The sequence below is a fragment of the Lepisosteus platostomus genome, chromosome 11, assembly GCF_059453375.1.
Source record: "Lepisosteus platostomus isolate fLepPlt1 chromosome 11, fLepPlt1.hap1, whole genome shotgun sequence".
In the NCBI taxonomy this organism is placed as follows: Eukaryota; Metazoa; Chordata; class Actinopteri; order Semionotiformes; family Lepisosteidae; genus Lepisosteus; species Lepisosteus platostomus.
Genome location: NC_142621.1, coordinates 18,421,359 through 18,440,174, shown reverse-complemented (window position 1 = coordinate 18,440,174; position 18,816 = coordinate 18,421,359). Strand labels below are relative to the sequence as shown.

Below are 18,816 nucleotides of genomic sequence, written 5' to 3'. Positions count from 1 at the left end.
GGCAGGAGTCATGTGTGTCAGGAAGTTCCTAGTTTAACCATGTTCTTTGTTTGCTACTGGACCATCTGCATGGTTGGGTGAGTATTTTGCATGTGTTGGTGCATGTAGAAAGGAATGTTTATTAAGCAGTTCGTATTTGTGCCAAGGGTAAATAAAACAAATGATCTTGGTGTTTTAAATATTTATTTGCTTTGTGAAAGTTTTAAGGTTTTCATCTTCCATTAACAGATGGTTACAGTCAATCTTTCTGAAACTCTAGGCTAAAGCAGCATTGCAGGGAGAAATCACTCCATAGGGCTTTTCAGGAAGCACTAAGAAAGACCTCTTTTCAGCTGGAATATTAATAGGCCGTAGCCTTTCCCTGGATAAAAAAAGAAAGATGACATATTCTTGTTTAATTGTGGCAAAGTTTTTCTTTTATTTATTCCTGTACTACACTACTGAAAAACTGTTTTATACTTGGGAGATCATTGCCATTTCAATATTCATGGTTCTAATTATAAAAGATATGGCAATTATTACTGATGGCACCTGCAAATTAAAGTATCTATTTCCTTATCAATATCTTGTCTGCAAATGTTATCATTTAGAGTTTTACTGTATAACACTAATATTTTGAATGTCACTTGTTTCTTTGATTGCACAGCTTCCCCATTTTCCTTTTATATCGCTTACTGATTGAGCTTACATGCAGGTAGTCTTATAGAAAATACATATCCATATTTTGTGGGTTCATTTTCCATTTTGTGCGATGTTTGTATTAATAAAATGTGATGCATCAACTAAACAAGCTTGACGGGCTGAAGCACTCTCATATTCCGGAATTCTGTTCTCCTCCTTACAGTTTTTGTTTGCTTTTGAATTTGTTTTCTTGTTTACTTATCCTAGTTGTTGTGATTTGTTTGTACCACTTTAGAAATTACAAAAGTGAATCTTACCGGTAGTAGTTATCCCTATCTGGATTGTGGAGGAAGCGCTCAGTTTGGGAGTTGAAAACCGAGCGATAGCCTCTGGCGGTCTTGTTCCACTGTCTGTTACGGATGTCATAGCGTCCCGGACCAGCTGTGTTCTGGAACAGTAATCAACTTACATTACAGGAATGCTTGTGTTCAGGCTGCGATGGACCGACTGTGAGACAGGCTGACCAGACCATCAGGTAACACCTTGCAATGCAAGATTTTTTTGTACTAGTTAATGTACAGTCTGAGATGCTCAAATAATGCCCTCCCATTACAGGGTCTTGCCTCCAGTAAGTCCATTAGTCAGTTGAATAATTTACATAATTTTAAGTTTATTTCTGCTCCTGGAGGGACAACATTTTTCAAGTTTTATAGATAATTTAAAACATGCAATGGCTCAATATCCATAAATCATGGTAATTTAGACTAATCAAGTATTCAACTTAGTAGAGTAAGAACTCAAAAGGGAAATCCTAAATATGATGTGGTTCAACAGGATCAGAGGTGCTACTGCATGTCATGACTGACTGGCTTGACTTTTGGCTTTGACCTGTACTGTAAGGAGGAAAGATCAGGACAGATACAGGAACATTCATTTATGCTTACAGGCGGAGGTGTCCGTTTCTAACTCTTTACATAAATTGCAAATCTTTTTATCCATTCATAGAACTTGCCTCAGTTGTACTAGTGGCTGCTTACTCTGTATTTCACCGGCTGTGAATGCAGCTCCTGCTTTGTAACAGTTGGTGGTAAAAATCACATTCAGATTCCCCCATCATTGTTTTAGGAGATTTTAATCATGCTAGCCTGGGGAAGGTTCTCCTTAGATATAAACACCAGGAAGAAGTTGCAACTAGGAAAAATAAAATATATTGGAAACATACCGGGTGTTACTTTGCACCTCTCTCAGCCAAACAGATCATAATGTAGTATTTCTTAGCCGAAGATATATAAAAGGCATATAAACCAATTACAAGAACTGTGAACCATACGAACTGTGGTCAGCTGAGACTCAGGAAGTGCTAAGTGACTGTTTTGTTACCACAGACTGGAGCATGTTTAAAGAGGCCTGTTGTGCTCTTCAAACAGTGATATACATTCACTTTTCCAAGAGCATATGCATTCCTTGCAAATCAGTCACTGTGTACAATAATAATAAGCCCTGGTTCAACACCCTGTGGGAAAAGAAAAACAGGGCTTAAAAAGAAGGAGATGATACTGACTTCAAAACCAGCATTCCAATATGCAGTAAAGAGGGCTGAATATACTGCAAGACCACATTAGAAAATAAACTACCAATGACATCCAAGGCATCTGGCAGGGCCTTCAACTAATCTCTGACTTCAGGGTGAAATAAACTGCTCCAGTTGACAATCCCTTTTTCCCCAGACAAGCTGAATGAATTATACTGCAGTTTCGATGCACAAAACAACAAACAGCAAATTTCACCTAGACAGCCAGTGGAGACCCTCCAGTCACCCTTTATCATTCAGGAGCATAATGTAACACGATTTTTCCACATACAGAACAGCAGGATCTCGGCCAGACCTTGATTCTATTTTTACAGATATTTTCAATCTATCCCTTAAGCAAGCTAAGGTACCACACTGCTTTCAGATGGCTACCAAAATACTAGTACCTAAGAAATCCACTGTGAACTGCCTTGACCAATAGTCTTGATGTCTGTGATAATGAGTTTTCAAGCAACTCAGACAATTTCCTGTTTAATGTGTATTTGGACCCATGCCAGTTTGCCTACTGAGCGAACAGGTCAGTGGATAATGCAGTCTCCCTGGAGCTCTATAATATATTTCAACATGTAGAAGTACCCAGTTAAATGCCTGAATCCTCTTTATTGACAACAGTTCTGCTTTTAACACAATCGTCACTTTCAAGCTTTTTGATAAGCAAGCAGAGATAGGTATTAATTAGACTCTGTTTTATTGGCTACTGAGTTTCATTTCTTATAGGAAGCAGGTGGTGAAACTGAAGAATACCAAAGAGATCAGAACTCTTCACCACAGGAGCTGCTAGGGATGTGTCTTATCACATCTCCTTTACACTGTTCACAAATGACAGTAATTCACATTCAGATTCAGTCAAAATGTTCACTCATGGTACTACTCTCATAGGGCTCATCACAAACAATGATAAGTCAGAACCTAGGAACGAAGTAGATGAATTAGTTGAATGGTGTAGCCTAAGCAACCTGGAACTAAATGTCAGTAAAACAAAATAATCTGTGATGGACTTCAGGCAAAACAAAGGGGAACTCTCACCACTGTACATCAGTGGACAGCTCGTAGTGGTCGTAAAGATTTTTAAAGGGCACCACCATCTCCAACTCTGGTAGGTCAACACATCCATTAAAGTCAAGAAAGCTTACCAGAAGCTGTTCTTTCTGAGACAAAGAAGTTTGGAGTGTCACAGGAAGCAATTAAATTGTTGTATAGAACTCCAGTAAGAGTGTTTTGACCTTCTCCATCACTGTGTATTATGGCAACACTTCTGCCCAGGACAAAAAGCAGCTAGAGAGAGCAGTGCATATTGCCTCCAAAATTGTAGGATGCCACCTTCCGACTAAAGACTCACTCTACCTCTCTACACTGAAGCAAAAAGCCCTAAAGATCCTCGCTGACCCTTCTAACCCTACCCAACCTCTATATACTTTCCTTCCCTCTGGCAGGCAATTTAGGTCTATCAAGACAAAGACTACTAGGTTCCATAAAAGCATCTACCCGAAGGCACAAGCAAACCTCTATCTATAACTGTTATTTATTTTATTACTGGTGTGCGTCTAGAATACTATGTGACGATATGTTGAGTGGCTACTGTCTATTATTTACTTTATGTTGTTTATTTGTATAGTACGTCTTTTAATTGTATGAGCTCACCAAACCAAATTCCATTAATCTACAGTAATTGTTATGGCAATAAAGTATTGAACTTGAACTTATTTTCCTTTGAGTTTAAGTAATATGATGCAATATTTTACAAACGTTCTCAGAAATAAAAATGTTGCAATGTTAAACACGGTCACAAACGTAAAAATAAAATTCAACACCCCTTTTGGAATCCTGACTATACTTTCAGTTTTAATGCCTGTCTGGTTTAAATAAACCACTTACCACCTGTTAAACAACCACAAACAAACATTTCACAGATGCTTTTCTAAAGATATTATATTTTCCTCATTATCTACACAAGTTTTTTTTCAATTAGTATATTCAAAAGTCCAGATGACTTGTTTAGATTTTTTTTTGTTTAGTTTAGAAAACTGACTTTCACAGTCAAAGTACACTTTTTTTCTTTTCATATGGGCATTCCATATTGTTATGAGTGATAGTACTGCATAGACTTCAGGTTTACCATGGATAAGCATAGCAGGTACTTACATAGTTTCCATTCTGGAGTTTCTCTGTCCTGCTGTTGACACGTGGTGCAGAGGAAAGGAAGGGAGGTGGTTTTTGGTTTTGTGGTTGGGAAGTTAGAACCATATCATACCAGCCAGGGCCAGGGAAGGTCTGGGAGCAGTCAGAGAGAGCAGACACCATCAGACAGCAACAGCAACACACGCTATGTGGCGATACTGGGAGCACCCATGCCAGCCTCATTGTAGTAAGTGTGCTGCTTTTAAATTCTCAATATGTGTTTGGATTATTTGTGTGTTGGTTTGTGAGGTGTAGAAAGTGTTAAATGAAGCAGGAGTAAAAATAGCAGTAGACTAACATAAGTGCTTTTAATTACTAACATGCACTCATGCACTTTTTAAAAGTCTTAATTTCTATTCAGATATGAGAATCCTGGTAAGTTGGATAAATTACAAAATTACCCTATAATCACACTAATATATTTATAACATTTTAACTCTTGGCTGATTAAAATATTGTAATTATAATAACAGGCATAAAACAGTAGTCCTATTAAAACACTTAAGTTTATAAGAAGATGAGGATTTGTCTTATCAACCAATATCTTGCTGGAGCAGATGCTCAATATCAGTGACATAACAAGAACTGTGTTGCAGTAAAGTCTGATGTGCTGTCTGGTTAAATGATCATAATCATGAATTCTTGAAAACCCATCATAATGTAGAAAAAGTCAAATACATGAGGTTAGAATACATTTTAAGTTTCTTGGAAACTTAAGGTACTCAAGTCCATTGTAAAACAGTTACAATTTTAAAATTAATCTCAACCCTAAACTATTTAGCTGATTACAAAAGAACTATTTTGTCTACACGAGAACATCAACAACTGCCACATTTGCCTTTCATAATGGTTGCCAGCACCACCGATTGCAGTCAGCTTGATCCCAATGGAAACTGACGTGCAACTGTACTTAACTAATTTTTTAAAAACAAAGCAAACAGGAGATACAGGATTATCTATTGTTACTAGCTAGATTACAATAGTATAATCATATGGCTGTAATTCCTATCAGTCAACAGCAGAAAATAAAAAAATATGTTTGCTCCTGGTTGATATGCTCCCTGTTATCCAAGTTCTAAGAAACGTTGATGATTGTGGTGAGCCTCAAGTCTTTTCACAATAGAAGATGCTGCAGATGGGAAATGTGGTAAAAAAGAACATGATTTTCTTTGGGTCCCTTTAACACAACATTACATTTAATGAACTACAGAGCTTTAACTTCAATGTTCAAAAACAAAGGATGACCTTACACTGCCAATGTTAACCCAGACCTGTGGTGCTGCATTTGGCATTTGTGCTAGATCACTAGAGATACTGTACAAGTTAGTGAGAACTGACCGCAGGGCGAGGACACAGGGACAGGGAATTGAGGAAGATTCTGTCTGTGGGGACAGCAGGGTACTGGGGCAGGGTGCTGAACACACCATGCTTCTTCTTCTCTTTCCTCTCCAGCCCTTCCACCAATGTCTTCACACCGCTGCTGTATTCTCCAGGGTCCAGGTTTGCTTTTTTCTGGAAAAGTGGTGAAGCACAATGAAGGAAGAATAAGGACTCTAGGACAGTGAATGTGGCACACATGGATATACGATTCTGTGAATTAGGACAATAACCTTTTTAATAATAATAACAACATCCCTCTCACTGTTCATATTTTGTTTGCACCTTCATTCAGAACTATCTGGTTACCTTACAGTTAAATAGGGAAACACATATAATAATAGGTGTCAAACACAATGTTAAAGAAAGGAAGGAAGATTAGAAATCAATTATAAAAATCTAATCACCCTGCAACTCACAACTGGCAACCCACTGAAGCTAAGCAGGTGTGAGCCTGGTCAGTACCTGGATGGGAGACCTCCTGGGAAAAACTAAGGTTGCTGCTGGAAGAGGTGTTAGTGGGGCCAGCAGGGGGCGCTCACCCTGTGGTCCATGTGGGTGCTAATGCCCCAGTATAGTGATGGGGACACTATACTGTAAACAGGCGCCGTCCTTCGGATGAGACGTAAAACTGAGGTCCTGACTCTCTGTGGTCATTAAAAATCCCAGGGCGCTTCTCGAAAAGAGTAGGGGTGTAAACCCGGTGTCCTGGCCAAATTTCCAATTGGCCCTTACCAATCATGGCCTCCTAATAATCCCCTTCCATGAATTGGCTACATTACTCTGCTCTCCTCCCCACTGATAGCTGATGTGTGGTGAGCGTTCTGGCGCACTATGGCTGCCGTCGCATCATCCAGGTGGATGCTGCACATTGGTGGTGGTGGAGGGGAGTCCCTATTACCTGTAAAGCGCTTTGAGTGGAGTGTCCAGAAAAGCGCTATATAAGTGTAAGCAATTATTATTATTATTATTAACAACTTGTCAGAATTGTACATAGCCGATATTAAAATATTGGCATGGCAGAGTCAATGGGCTTCCCTGACCTCTGACCTTCTTATGCACTTTACAAAACTTACTTCTATTTAGCTGGGGTGTGAAATAATGTATCCAAATAGTATTAAGGCATTTGTGACATTACATTTTTTACAAAGCCTAGCTAGTGAGAACACAGAGCACAGATTAGGAGTTGGATGTCCCCTGCTGGCAGGATGTGGTAACTTCACATTTCTTGTACAAAGACACATACTGTACCTGACCAGGAACGCACAATTAGAACTTTTCATCTTTAGCATAAGCACCATTGTCAGCCTCCAATGCGCGAGGTTCTTATATGGAAACCTGGCTTGTGGCAGTAAATACGTCAAAACCCACGAGGGTTAAATACACAAGTATTAAAGAAAGCAGCTTATACCAGTTCTGCAAAATAGCCACAGGTGGCAGGCCTGTCTCGGCGGCCAGTGAACAGGTCATATGGTCCTCGTTTACTGACTCTGTGACCTAGAAGAAGGTCAATGGAACTCTTCAGATGATAAGTGCCCGGTCCTAAATTGCAGCCCTGCAAACACACATATACTAAATAAAATGGCAAGCAATAATGCAAGGGTATGGACGATATTATAATGCTAATAATACAGTCACCTAAATAAGTTGCCTTGACTTATTTTTTTATTTTGATTATATATTGCTTGGTTTGAGATGATTGCTTTTAAAAGTGTAAAATAAAGTAGCTTATTATTATAGTTTAGTTGTCACCTAACAAACCATAATTATTTATTCAATCAAAAAGTAGTCAGTCTAAATACAAAGTCACTGGAGCTACATATAAAAACAATGCCTTCATATTTCTTTTTAAGCAGTTTTTTTGTAGATTCAGTACAGTTCATGCAATACAAGTTGCAGGACTCCAAAGTCTCAGAAGATAAATACTCACTACTGTGCGCTCCTCAAATCGCTTCACCCCATAGTTGAAGTCCATGGGGGGATATGTTCCTGCTGACTGGCTCTTCTTCTCCTCCAGTACTGCCCATGGTATCCCCCCTTTGCCATAACTCCCAGGCCCCGGGGTCCAGCTCTGCAGCAGAAAGTGCCTGATATCACTGCTATGGTTCCCAAATGAGCTTCACACCAAAAATACAAGTAAACCAAAAGAATTCAGGTGCTGTATCATCCCTGATAATGTTGAACCTCTGTGTTCAATACATCTGCACAGATATTTTGTGCACCATGCAGAAACACAGCCTAATTAATAAACATATTTGCTACTCCTCCATATCATTTGAGAATGATATGTTTCATTGGAGGGACCCACCTGTCCCAGCATGTGCTAGGTCATGTGAACCCTAGCACATGCTGGGTTCTGTAAAGTTCTGTAAAGGACTGTAAAGTTGTAAAAGTTCTCTACTGTGGGAACAAGTAATAGGTTTATTCCATACTGAAAAGAGAAGAAAGAAAACACAACGTTTCAGCGGTGGAGCCTTCTTCAGGTGTCGAAAATACAACATTATGGCCGTGGAGCCGTGACACCTGAAGAAGGCTCCATAGCCAAAACGTTGTGTTTCCTTTCTTCAGCATGGAATAAACCTATTACTTGTTCCTTTGCAGCCTACGCATGCTGACGCAGCTACCCACCTGAACTACTTTCTCTACTGTGCTGTGCTTTGCGAACGAAGGCTGATATAAATCACCTCACAGGAGGTAAAGTTTGTTGGTACATGTGCTTTTGATGCACTGTTGACAGATGGCAACAGGCATAACTGGCTAACATGTCATTTCTGACAGCCTAAGTGGCCTACAGGCAATGGTTTTGGAACAAAGAAAATACATGAATTTCATGCACAGCTCTGTCAACTGCTGTTGGCTGAGACGTCCCATCTCTCCATAAACAGCTGTGACCCTCTAGTAAAATTAATCCCATTAAATGCTGTTGCTGTATTCCCCATTAGAGGTGGACTGTTCCACTATTTGAGGTATTCACAAATATTTTGGTAAGGAAGTAAATTAATATACAGTAGGTGTATATGGTTTGTCATCCACTTTCCTGTCTTCAGAAGAGTGGATACTGAATAATAATAATTGCTTACACTTATATAGCGCTTTTCTGGACACTCCACTCAAAGCGCTTTACAGGTAATGGGGACTCCCCTCCACCACCACCAATGTGCAGCATCCACCTGGATGATGCAAAGGCAGCCAAAGTGCGCCAGAACGCTCACCACACATCAGATATCAGTGGGGAGGAGAGCGGAGTAATGTAGCCAATTCATAGAGGGGGATTATTAGGAGGCCATGATTGGTAAGGGCCAATGGGAAATTTGGCCAGGACGCCGGGGTTACACCCCTACTCTTTTCGAGAAACGCCCTGGGATTTTTAATGACCACAGAGAGTCAGGACCTCAGTTTTACGTCTCATCCGAAGGACGGCGCCTGTTTACAGTATAGTGTCCTCGTCACTATACTGGGGCATTAGGACCCACATGGACTGCAGGGTGAGCACCCCCTGGTGGCCCCACTAACACCTCTTCCAGCAGCAACCTTAGTTTTTCCCAGGAATACCATCCAGGTACTGACCAGGCTCACACCTGCTTACAGCTGTACAGCTTTGATATTATTTTTTTCAAAATAACTTGCTGATATGCAGCTGCAAAATTATCTAGTAATTTTCCTTTATACATGTCTGCTTTCTCCAGCTATTTATATAATGTCTAATTCTATAAAAATCTTCGTTTTCCAGATTATAGTGTTGTGATAGATCTTCAAAGTTTTTCAGATGGTCTTGTTTCATCATAGTACATATTGCTGTAATCCCTTTTGTAGCCCAAATCTTAAACTGTGTAAATCAGAAACTAACCATCTTAATAGTTTTACCTCTATCTCCAAGTCACAGGTTTTTATTATCTTAATCCAAATTTTAATTGGTAAATTTATCCAAGGTATGCCTTTTTATATATAATTTTTGCCAAAGATCTATCTCCCAGGACCGTCTGTATTGGGAATTCACCTATAATCAAAGACACAATCTCTTTCCATTTTGCAGTATAATATCCATCTCACCAACATCTAAATGTTCTAAGCTAAGCTGCTTGGTAGTATGACTTTCGACATGGTAGGGCAAATCTACCCTTCCCCCTGGACAATTGTAGTGTTTTAAACCCAATTCATGGTTTCTTTCCATTCCATATGAATCTTGAAATTCCACTGGAAGAAACTGAAAAAGATCAGTTTTAAAAGATAATTGCGGCAGAATATTAATTTTAATTACTTCTACTCTTGATCCCAATGAAAGAGGTATCAGACACCAACCAGCCAGATACTCTTTTATTTTACATATTAGAGGACTGAAATTTGAATTGAATAATTGGACCTCAGTTTTACATCTCATCCGAAGGACAGTGCTTGTTTACAGTATAGTGTCCCCACATGGACCCACATGGACTGCAGGGTGAGCACCCCCTGCTGGCCCCACTAACACCTCTTCCAGCAGCAACCTTAGTTTTTCCAAGGAGGTCTCCCATACTGACCAGGCTCACACCTGCTTAGCTTCAGTGGGTTGCCAGTTGTGAGATGCAGGGTGATATGGCTGCTGGTATGCAGTGATATGAATACTGCATACAATACTGTTTACAATATACCGTTATATACAGTCTGGCAGTGTATTTATACTGTGTCCTACAGTAGGTTGCAGTTTACCTGTGGATGATTTTTAAACCTCTCTTCTCTGGCTTCACACACTCCTCTCTTACTTGATGGCCTTTTCTTTTGCAGCTCAATAAAGTCACAGATCTTGTAGCTTCCTGGGCCCACTTTGGTTTTCTAAAAGGAAAAGCAAAACTCACTTTTGTGTCTTTGCACATTATAATATATTTAGAAGCTGATCACTTACTCTGCACACAACTTTGAAACAGCAAAGGTACTGGGAAGTTGTCCTCATCTTCTCCCTTGCTGGTGGATTTGTTTCCCGTCCTAATGAGTATTGATGGTGGCAAGACTGTAGGCACTCCTTTTACTCATGTAGATTTGTTAGTATTGATCTTTAAAACTAGATTGTAATCCAATTGCTTCACTTACCAAGAAGCTTTTTTTCCCCCAAACATCTCTATACAGCAGAAGGGGCATTTGTGACAGTCTGCTTGTCTCTTGTGCCTTCTTCCACCCTGGGCCCCTTGTTCGCTGCCACACTGCCCTTGGGCTAAAGTCTCCCGTCTCTGGATCATAGGTGCCAGGGCCAAGCTTCCTCTCCTGCAGACAGATGTACCCAGAGACAGGTGCACAAAGAAAGAGATGGACAGGAACAGGCACAGACAGGACATACACAGACAGGGAGACAGACAAACAGAAACAAAGGCCATTAACAAGGGAAGTGTGAATGTCTATATTTCACTGTTTTGTCTAGATTGTTCTTAAGGTTCTTATAGTTAAAAAACCAAGGTGGAAATATTTTTTTACTCAGACAGTAATATGTGTATTATTTAAGGTTAAGCTACATATTTTTAGATACTTTCAGCTCAGGGGGAATCCCTGAGGATGACCCAATTGGCCAGTGTGTAGTTAGAGCCATTTTGGACATAGTAGTGCAGAGTTCTCTCATAATGAGTCCTGCATGTGTAAGTGTCTCCCACCATAAACTGGTTTTATATAGAAACTCGTACTTTTTTAACAAAACAGGCATTTGTAATAGAATTGTCTTGGAGAATTAAAGTTAACAGTTATTAAGGTGCAAGTATGTTTTGGGAAGAATTTACAATTCAGTATAATATTTCATTTAAGTAATAATAATAATAATAATAATAATTGCTTACACTTATATAGCGCTTTTCTGGACACTCCACTCAAAGCACTTTACAGGTAATGGGGACTCCCCTCCACCACCACCACCAATGTGCAGCATCCACCTGGATGATGCGACGGCAGCCATAGTGCACCAGAACGCTCACCACACATCAGCTATCAGTGGGGAGGAGAGCAGAGTAATGTAGCCAATTCATAGAGGGGGATTATTAGGAGGCCATGATTAGTAAGGGCCAATTGGAAATTTGGCCAGGACACCGGGGTTACACCCCTACTCTTTTCGAGAAGCGCCCTGGGATTTTTAATGACCACAGAGAGTCAGGACCTCGGTTTTACGTCTCATCCGAAGGACGGCGCCTGTTTACAGTATAGTGTCCCCGTCACTATACTGGGGCATTAGGACCCACATGGACCGCAGGGTGAGCGCCCCCCGCTGGCCCCACTAACACCTCTTCCAGCAGCAACCTTAGTTTTTCCCAGGAGGTCTCCCATCCAGGTACTGACCAGGCTCACACCTGCTTAGCTTCAGTGGGTTGCCAGTTGTGAGTTGCAGGGTGATATGGCTGCTGTTTGCGATGTGTTTGCGATGACACAGACACGGGAACTGAACACAGGCAGGAACACATTTCCGTGTTGTTGTGGGAGAGACGTGAAATATTGCTGCACAGCAATAACAGAAAACAGATTCCCTCACACTTCTTTACCATTTCGTTTGTACTTTTTTTGCAGTATGATATCTCAGTGTAGGTACCCGTCTTCTTATTAGCAGGATGGACGCCAGAGACGTCGAACCTGTTGATCAGAGCAAAAATCTATAGTAATATACTGCATGATTAAGTTTGATTTTCCCATGTTCCGTGGACAACCTTCCTACTTTACATTTGAGTGAAATTTGTTGTTGTTATTAATTTGTATTAATATTGTAACGCCCTCGCCTGGTGGTGAGGAGGAAGCGCCCCTAGGCGCTCGTAGTACCGCTGGGCATGCTGGGAGTGGTAGCCGGGAAGAGTCTGAGGGTCAGCACGATGACCAGCGGCTGACCCTACCTGTGTAAATAATGTCCTAGTGATTCTAGTGCCCTGTGTAGTCCTGTAAAAGTAGAGTGTGTTGTTAGGTAATTACCACCCTAAATGTGTGTACGTGTTCGTCAGTCTCCTCATGTGTGTGTAGATCCTGTGTTTGGTTTTGGTGTGGTTGTAAAATAAAGCCAGTGCTTGGTTAATCGCGTCTCCACTGTTCTTTAGTTCTGAAAAAGAACCTGCAAAACGCTACATTGGTGTCAGAAGCGGGCAGAATGAACAACTCGTGGCAGACACTACCCGATTCCATAAAGCGCCGGCTGACGCTGGAAGACGCAGAACCCATCGGCGGCGCACATAGGGAGCCTGAGCAACTCCTGGGTGCGACAGGTGGCCACAGCCCTTACCAGGGCTACCCAGTAGTGGTCCCGCCAGTAGAATTGGGGCGGCCGCCCCGGAGAGAGGATGCCCTCCCTACCGGAGCCGATCAGCGATTCCCACACCCATCGGCGCGGGTGCGACCAGGTCGCTACGATGGTGAGGCGCCTTGGGAGACCTATGAGGCGCAGTTCCAGCTCGCGGCCCGGACGAATGGCTGGAGCCGGGCGGAGATGGCCGGCCACCTGGCGGCGGCGCTGGAAGGAGCGGCCTGCCAGGTGCTCCTGGACGTCCCGGAGGAGGACAGAGGTGACTACACGGCGCTGGCAGCAGCCCTCCAGCTGCGCTTCGGTGTAGAGGAGGCGCCGGACTTGATGCGGGAGAGGCTGGCCCTGCGGCGGCGCCGACCAGGAGAGCGACTGGGCCCGGTCGCCGCGGATGTCATGTTCCTCGCCCGCCGAGGATACCCAACTTTCCCCCGGGAGGCGCAGCGGGAGATGGCTCTCCAGGCCTTTCTCAAGGCCCTCTCGCCCGAGGAGCTGCGGCGCCACGTGCAGCTGGCCGCGCCAACATCGCTGGAGCAGGCCTTGGCCCTTGCTACACGGGCTGAGGTAGTGTTCGGGGTGACTGGCAGCGCCAGCAGACGCAGTGCGCCCTGCCGGCTGACCGAGGCGGCGACGGAGGAATCCAGCGAGGGGGAAGAGGAGCCAGCCCGTGCAGCGACCGCCGCGGAACAGCCCCGCACGCTGATTTGCGACCGCTGCGGGAAAAGAGGACACCGAGCCCGGGTCTGCCGGGCACCCGAACCTCGCTCTCCCCGATCGGCGTCGGGAAACGGGAACGGGGCGGCTCAGCGCGGGGAAGGCCGCCCTTGAACACCTCAACCCCCGCTCCGGAGAGCGCTGTAAAAACCGGCGCCCCTCACGCCACCGTGGGGCGAGTCGGCTGTAGCCGGGGCCTGTACCTCCACTGCCGGATTGAGGACCAACCCTGCCTGGCCCTACTCGACACCGGTTCATCAGTGACCTTACTTCGGCCGGGCGTCCTCCCCGACACCGAGGGCACCAACCCCCCAGGATGGGAGGCCTCCAGCCTGCGGCTGAGGACCGTGACGGGACAGCTCGCTGCAGTCCGGGGGAAACGGGTGCTTGCCTTCCGTCTGGGTGCAGCGACGGTGCGCCACCCCTGCTACCTTGCACCCATCCAGGAGGACTGCATTCTGGGGCTGGACCTACTGCAGCGAGTGGGGGCCAGGTTGGACTTGGACCGGCAGGAGTTGGTGTGGCAGGGGGAGCGACTGCACCTGGTGGAGGGCAGGTCCGGCGAAGGCCGAGGGACGCGGGCTTGCCGGAGCCGGGGGAACAAGAGGCAGCGGCGGCGGCGGCGGCGTCAGTCGCCGGGGCAGACCAGGCCTGCGAGCCGGGGAGCGAGCGTGCCGGATCCTGCCCCTGAGTCGGCCGGGGGGCCAGACAAGGCGGCGGCGGGGGCCGAGCGTTGCGTGGAAGCGAAGCGTGCCGTTGAGGACCTCTTCCAGCGGAGCTGCGAGGGCCTCGATCAGGACCAGCGGCAGCGGCTCCAGGAGCTACTCGCCCAGAACGAAGACCTCTTTGCGGCGAGGGATGAGGACTGCACCCGCACTGCCCTGGTCCAACACGAGATCAACACCGGCGACGCTCGGCCCATCTGCATCCCACCAGGACGCATGGTCCACGCCAAGCGGACCGCCGCCGAGGAAAAGATCCGGGAGATGGCCGCAGCGGGGGTGATTGAGCCCTCCGCGAGCCCGTGGTCGGCGCCAGCCGTACTGGTTAAAAAAAAAGACGGCTCGTGGAGGTTCTGCGTCAACTACCGCAAGCTGAATGAGGTCACCCGGAAAGATTCCTACCCCCTGCCGAGGATAGATGACGCCCTGGACTACATCACCGGGTCGACCTGGTTCAGCTCCCTGGACCTCCGCTGCGGCTACTGGCAGGTACCGCTTGCTCCCGATGCTCGCCCGAAGACGGCCTTTTCCATCGGCCAGGGCCTCTGGCAGTTTACTGTCATGCCTTTTGGCCTGTGCAATGCCCCGGCGACGTTCGAGAGGCTGATGGAGAGGGTGCTGGCATCGGTCCCGCGGAACCAGTGCGTGTTATATCTGGACGATCTGCTGGTTCATGCACGGAGTTTCGACCAGGCCTTGACGAACCTCCAGGCGGTGCTGGCCTGCATCCGCCGTGCTGGCCTGAGGCTCAACCCCCGCAAGTGCGAGCTCCTGCGGCGGGAGGTGACCTTCCTGGGACATGTTGTTGGACCGCGAGGGGTGGCTACGGACCCAGGTAAGGTCGCCGCAGTGAGGGGCTGGCCGACTCCACGCACCGTCGCGGAGCTCCGCAGCTTTCTGGGGTTGGCCTCGTACTATCGGAGGTTCGTCCGGGACTTTGCCAGCATCGCCGCCCCGCTGCACCGCCTCACCGACAAGGGCCGCCGTTTTGACTGGGACTCGGGCTGTGAGACTGCCTTTGGCCGGTTGCGCGAAGCTCTGGTGGGGGCCCCCGTGCTGGCCTACCCCGACCCGCGGTTGCCGTATATTCTCGACACCGACGCGAGTGACTCGGGGGTGGGGGCGGTGTTGGCGCAGGAGGGGCCGGATGGGGAGCGCGTAGTGGCTTACTACAGTCGGGCTCTGACTAGGCCTGAGCGGAACTACTGCGTGACCCGTCGCGAGCTGCTGGCGGTGATGGCGGCGGTCCACCATTTCAGGCCGTACCTGTTCGGGACCCGGTTCCGGTTGAGGACCGACCATGCGTCCCTCACCTGGCTGCTCCACTTTAAGGAGCCAGAGGGACAGATGGCGCGATGGATAGAGATCCTGCAGGAGTACGACTTCACTGTCGTGCACCGTGCGGGGTCTCGCCATCTCAATGCCGACGCTCTCTCGCGGCGCCCCTGCGAGGCCGCGGACTGCCATCACTGCGCCCGGCGGGAGCAGCGTGAGGAGGCTGTCCGCACCGTGGCGGGGGTGAGCGCCGCGGCCACGGCCCGGGAGGGGCCGCTGGGGGTGGGCCTGCCAGACCTGGCGCAGCGTCAGGCAGCTGATCCTGACGTGGGCCCGGTGCTCCGCTGGAGGGCAGCAGGAGTGCGGCCTACACGAGAGGAGCTCGCCCCGCACCCGAAGTCAGTCAAGGCCCTCTGCGCCCTGTGGGAGGCCTTGGAGGTAAAGGACGGGGTGCTGCGCCGGGGGTGGCGGGTACCCTCCAGTGGCGAGGTACGGTGGCAGCTAGTCGTGCCTCGGTCGCTCCGCGGGGCGGTGCTCCGAGCGGTGCACGGCCAACCGGGTGTGGGGCACTTCGGCGGTAAAAAAACCCTGCAGCGTCTCCGAGGCCATTTTTATTGGGGTCTTTGCCACCGGGACGTGGATCGGTACTGCCGAACGTGTGCGGTGTGCGTGGCGCAGAAGGGTCCCCCCGAGCGCTCTCGGGCCCCCCTCCAACAACACCAGGTGGGGGCTCCTATGGAGCGGGTGGGAGTGGACGTTTTGGGCCCGTTTCCGCGCACCGAGGCCGGGAACCGCTACGTCTTGGTGGCTATGGATTACTTTACGAAGTGGCCGGAGGCCTACGCCCTCCCGGACCAGAGTGCCCCCACGGTGGCCGATGCACTGCTGGAGGGGATGTTTGCCAGGCTGGGGGTGCCGGAGGAGTTACACAGTGACCAGGGGCATAACTTCGAGTCCCAGGTCTTCGCCAGAGTGTGCCAGCGCCTGGGGATTACTAAGACGCGGACCACCCCGCTGCATCCCCAGAGCGACGGGTTGGTAGAGCGGTTTAATCGGACGCTCGCCACCCAGCTGGCCACCCTGGTGTCCCGGCACCAACGGGACTGGGACCGCCACCTCCCCCTTGCGCTCTGGGCGTATCGGACCGCGGTCCAGGAATCCACCGGGTGCACCCCGGCCTCGCTCATGCTGGGCCGGGAAATGCGAACACCGGTGGACCTGGTCTTCGGCCCGCCGCCCGGAGACGGGTCGGCACCGCCGGCTGGACCGGACTACGAGTGGGACCTGCGGCAGCGGATGCAGCGGGTGCACAGCTTTGCGCGGACCCACCTGACACAGGCGGGGGTCCGGCAGAAGCGGTACTACGACCTGCGCTGCAGGGGGCCTGCCTTCCAGCCCGGGGACTCGGTTTGGGTGTACAACCCGCGGCGCCGCAAAGGCCTCAGTCCTAAGCTGGCGCCGTCGTGGGAGGGGCCCGCTGAGGTACTCGGGGTGGTGGGCGAGGTCTGCTACCGTGTCCGGTTGCGAACACGGGGGAGAGTGGTGGTCCTGCACCGAGACCGCCTGGCCCCCTACCGGGCCCGGGAGGAGGAGCCGTGTGGGGAGGCTCCAGAGGAGCAGCCGGGGCCGGAGCCGGCCGATAGTGGGGCGTCCGTGGATCGCCAGCCGTCACCGCGGCGCAGCGGCCGCTCACGCAGGGTTCCGCAGCAGTTGGCCGAATACGAGTACAGCCTGAGGGGGGTGTTTGACGTCGGCGAGACGCCAGACGCTTCAGGTGGGGGCAGTGTAACGCCCTCGCCTGGTGGTGAGGAGGAAGCGCCCCTAGGCGCTCGTAGTACCGCTGGGCATGCTGGGAGTGGTAGCCGGGAAGAGTCTGAGGGTCAGCACGATGACCAGCGGCTGACCCTACCTGTGTAAATAATGTCCTAGTGATTCTAGTGCCCTGTGTAGTCCTGTAAAAGTAGAGTGTGTTGTTAGGTAATTACCACCCTAAATGTGTGTACGTGTTCGTCAGTCTCCTCATGTGTGTGTAGATCCTGTGTTTGGTTTTGGTGTGGTTGTAAAATAAAGCCAGTGCTTGGTTAATCGCGTCTCCACTGTTCTTTAGTTCTGAAAAAGAACCTGCAAAACGCTACAATATTACGTTTTTTTTATTAAACTAAATTTTAGTTCTAGAAGTAGCCCTTATCCTTGAAAACTAAGCCGAATAATTAAAATACGTGACTGTAATATTTGTTTAAATGTGCACTGTTATTTTTACACATGAAATATACTGTACAACTCAAAATAGGTTTGATAGTTCACATAAAGTCCATATTTTACCTCGCAGACTGTACTCCGAATGGGGCTCCTTTGAACTCCTTTTCCGCCATTATCGTACCGCAGCTAATGGAGATGAATGATTAAACATCAGAAGTGCAAACAGCCGGAAGTCCTCTTTGAGGACTGGAGTGACCATGGCAACAAGCGACGCTCATTGCTCTTCTTTAATATGTAAAGCGTGGTCCAGGCAACAGCAGAGTAGGGGATAAACACACAGGCTTACCAAATTACGTTATTACTATATACCTTCGTCATAGTAATTAATTATAAAAAGTAACCGTTTTTAGCTGTTGCGGATATTCTGCAAGCGGACGTTTTCCAGTATTTGTATTTTGTATATAAATTATATCATATATATGGATGCGTGTTGCATTACTATTGTTCAACTACTATTAATAATAATGTAACAGTGTAATTTAAGGTGTTGTTGTGAACAAGGGCGTCAGTCAAATAATCAGTCATTATTTCATGTTATAACGGTAATGATTAAAGATGTTACGTGCACATTTCTTATTTAAAGAATGCAGTTTTTATGCTTCTAGTCATTTTAAAGTTTATTCTTTCAATTTACTTTATATAGCTGTTCAAATGAGTTCTGAAATGCAGTCTCAATAGGTTCTAATCTATATATATATTGTACAGTACCTGCAACTTAACAGTTGTGTCAATATTGCATTCTAAATTCATTTCTAAATTCAATCGCGTCATTTGACGTCATACCGGAAAGTATACGGAATCACCTTGTAAAACCGCCAGGAGGAGCCAATAAAACCTATACAGCATTTGAG

At 47.2% G+C, this 18,816-nt stretch overlaps 2 protein-coding genes across 3 annotated transcripts; one reads left to right on the top strand and one right to left on the bottom strand.

The window, feature by feature from the left end:
* Positions 1–166: 166 nt before the first annotated feature.
* Positions 167–18,181, bottom strand: LOC148652111 (ciliary microtubule-associated protein 2-like). Of its 2 annotated transcripts, XM_088598730.1 has the most exons (10): positions 18,029–18,181; positions 12,256–12,343; positions 10,832–11,002; positions 10,454–10,576; positions 7,698–7,838; positions 7,179–7,322; positions 5,729–5,902; positions 4,355–4,483; positions 939–1,069; positions 167–361 (listed from the first exon to the last, which is right to left on the bottom strand). In XM_088598730.1, the coding sequence occupies exons 1-10, from the start codon at positions 18,076–18,078 to the stop codon at positions 256–258; spliced, it is 1,257 nt and encodes a 418-aa protein (XP_088454856.1). In that variant the 5' UTR covers positions 18,079–18,181; the 3' UTR covers positions 167–255. The 2 variants fall into 2 exon arrangements, with proteins under 2 accessions (XP_088454856.1, XP_088454857.1); XM_088598731.1 differs by lacking the exon at positions 7,179–7,322.
* On the top strand, positions 12,465–13,963 carry LOC148652112 (uncharacterized). Its single transcript, XM_088598732.1, has 2 exons — positions 12,465–12,601; positions 12,796–13,963. Exon 2 carries the CDS (start codon positions 12,846–12,848, stop codon positions 13,821–13,823), a length of 978 nt encoding a protein of 325 aa, XP_088454858.1. The 5' UTR covers positions 12,465–12,601; positions 12,796–12,845; the 3' UTR covers positions 13,824–13,963.
* Positions 18,182–18,816: the final 635 nt, after the last annotated feature.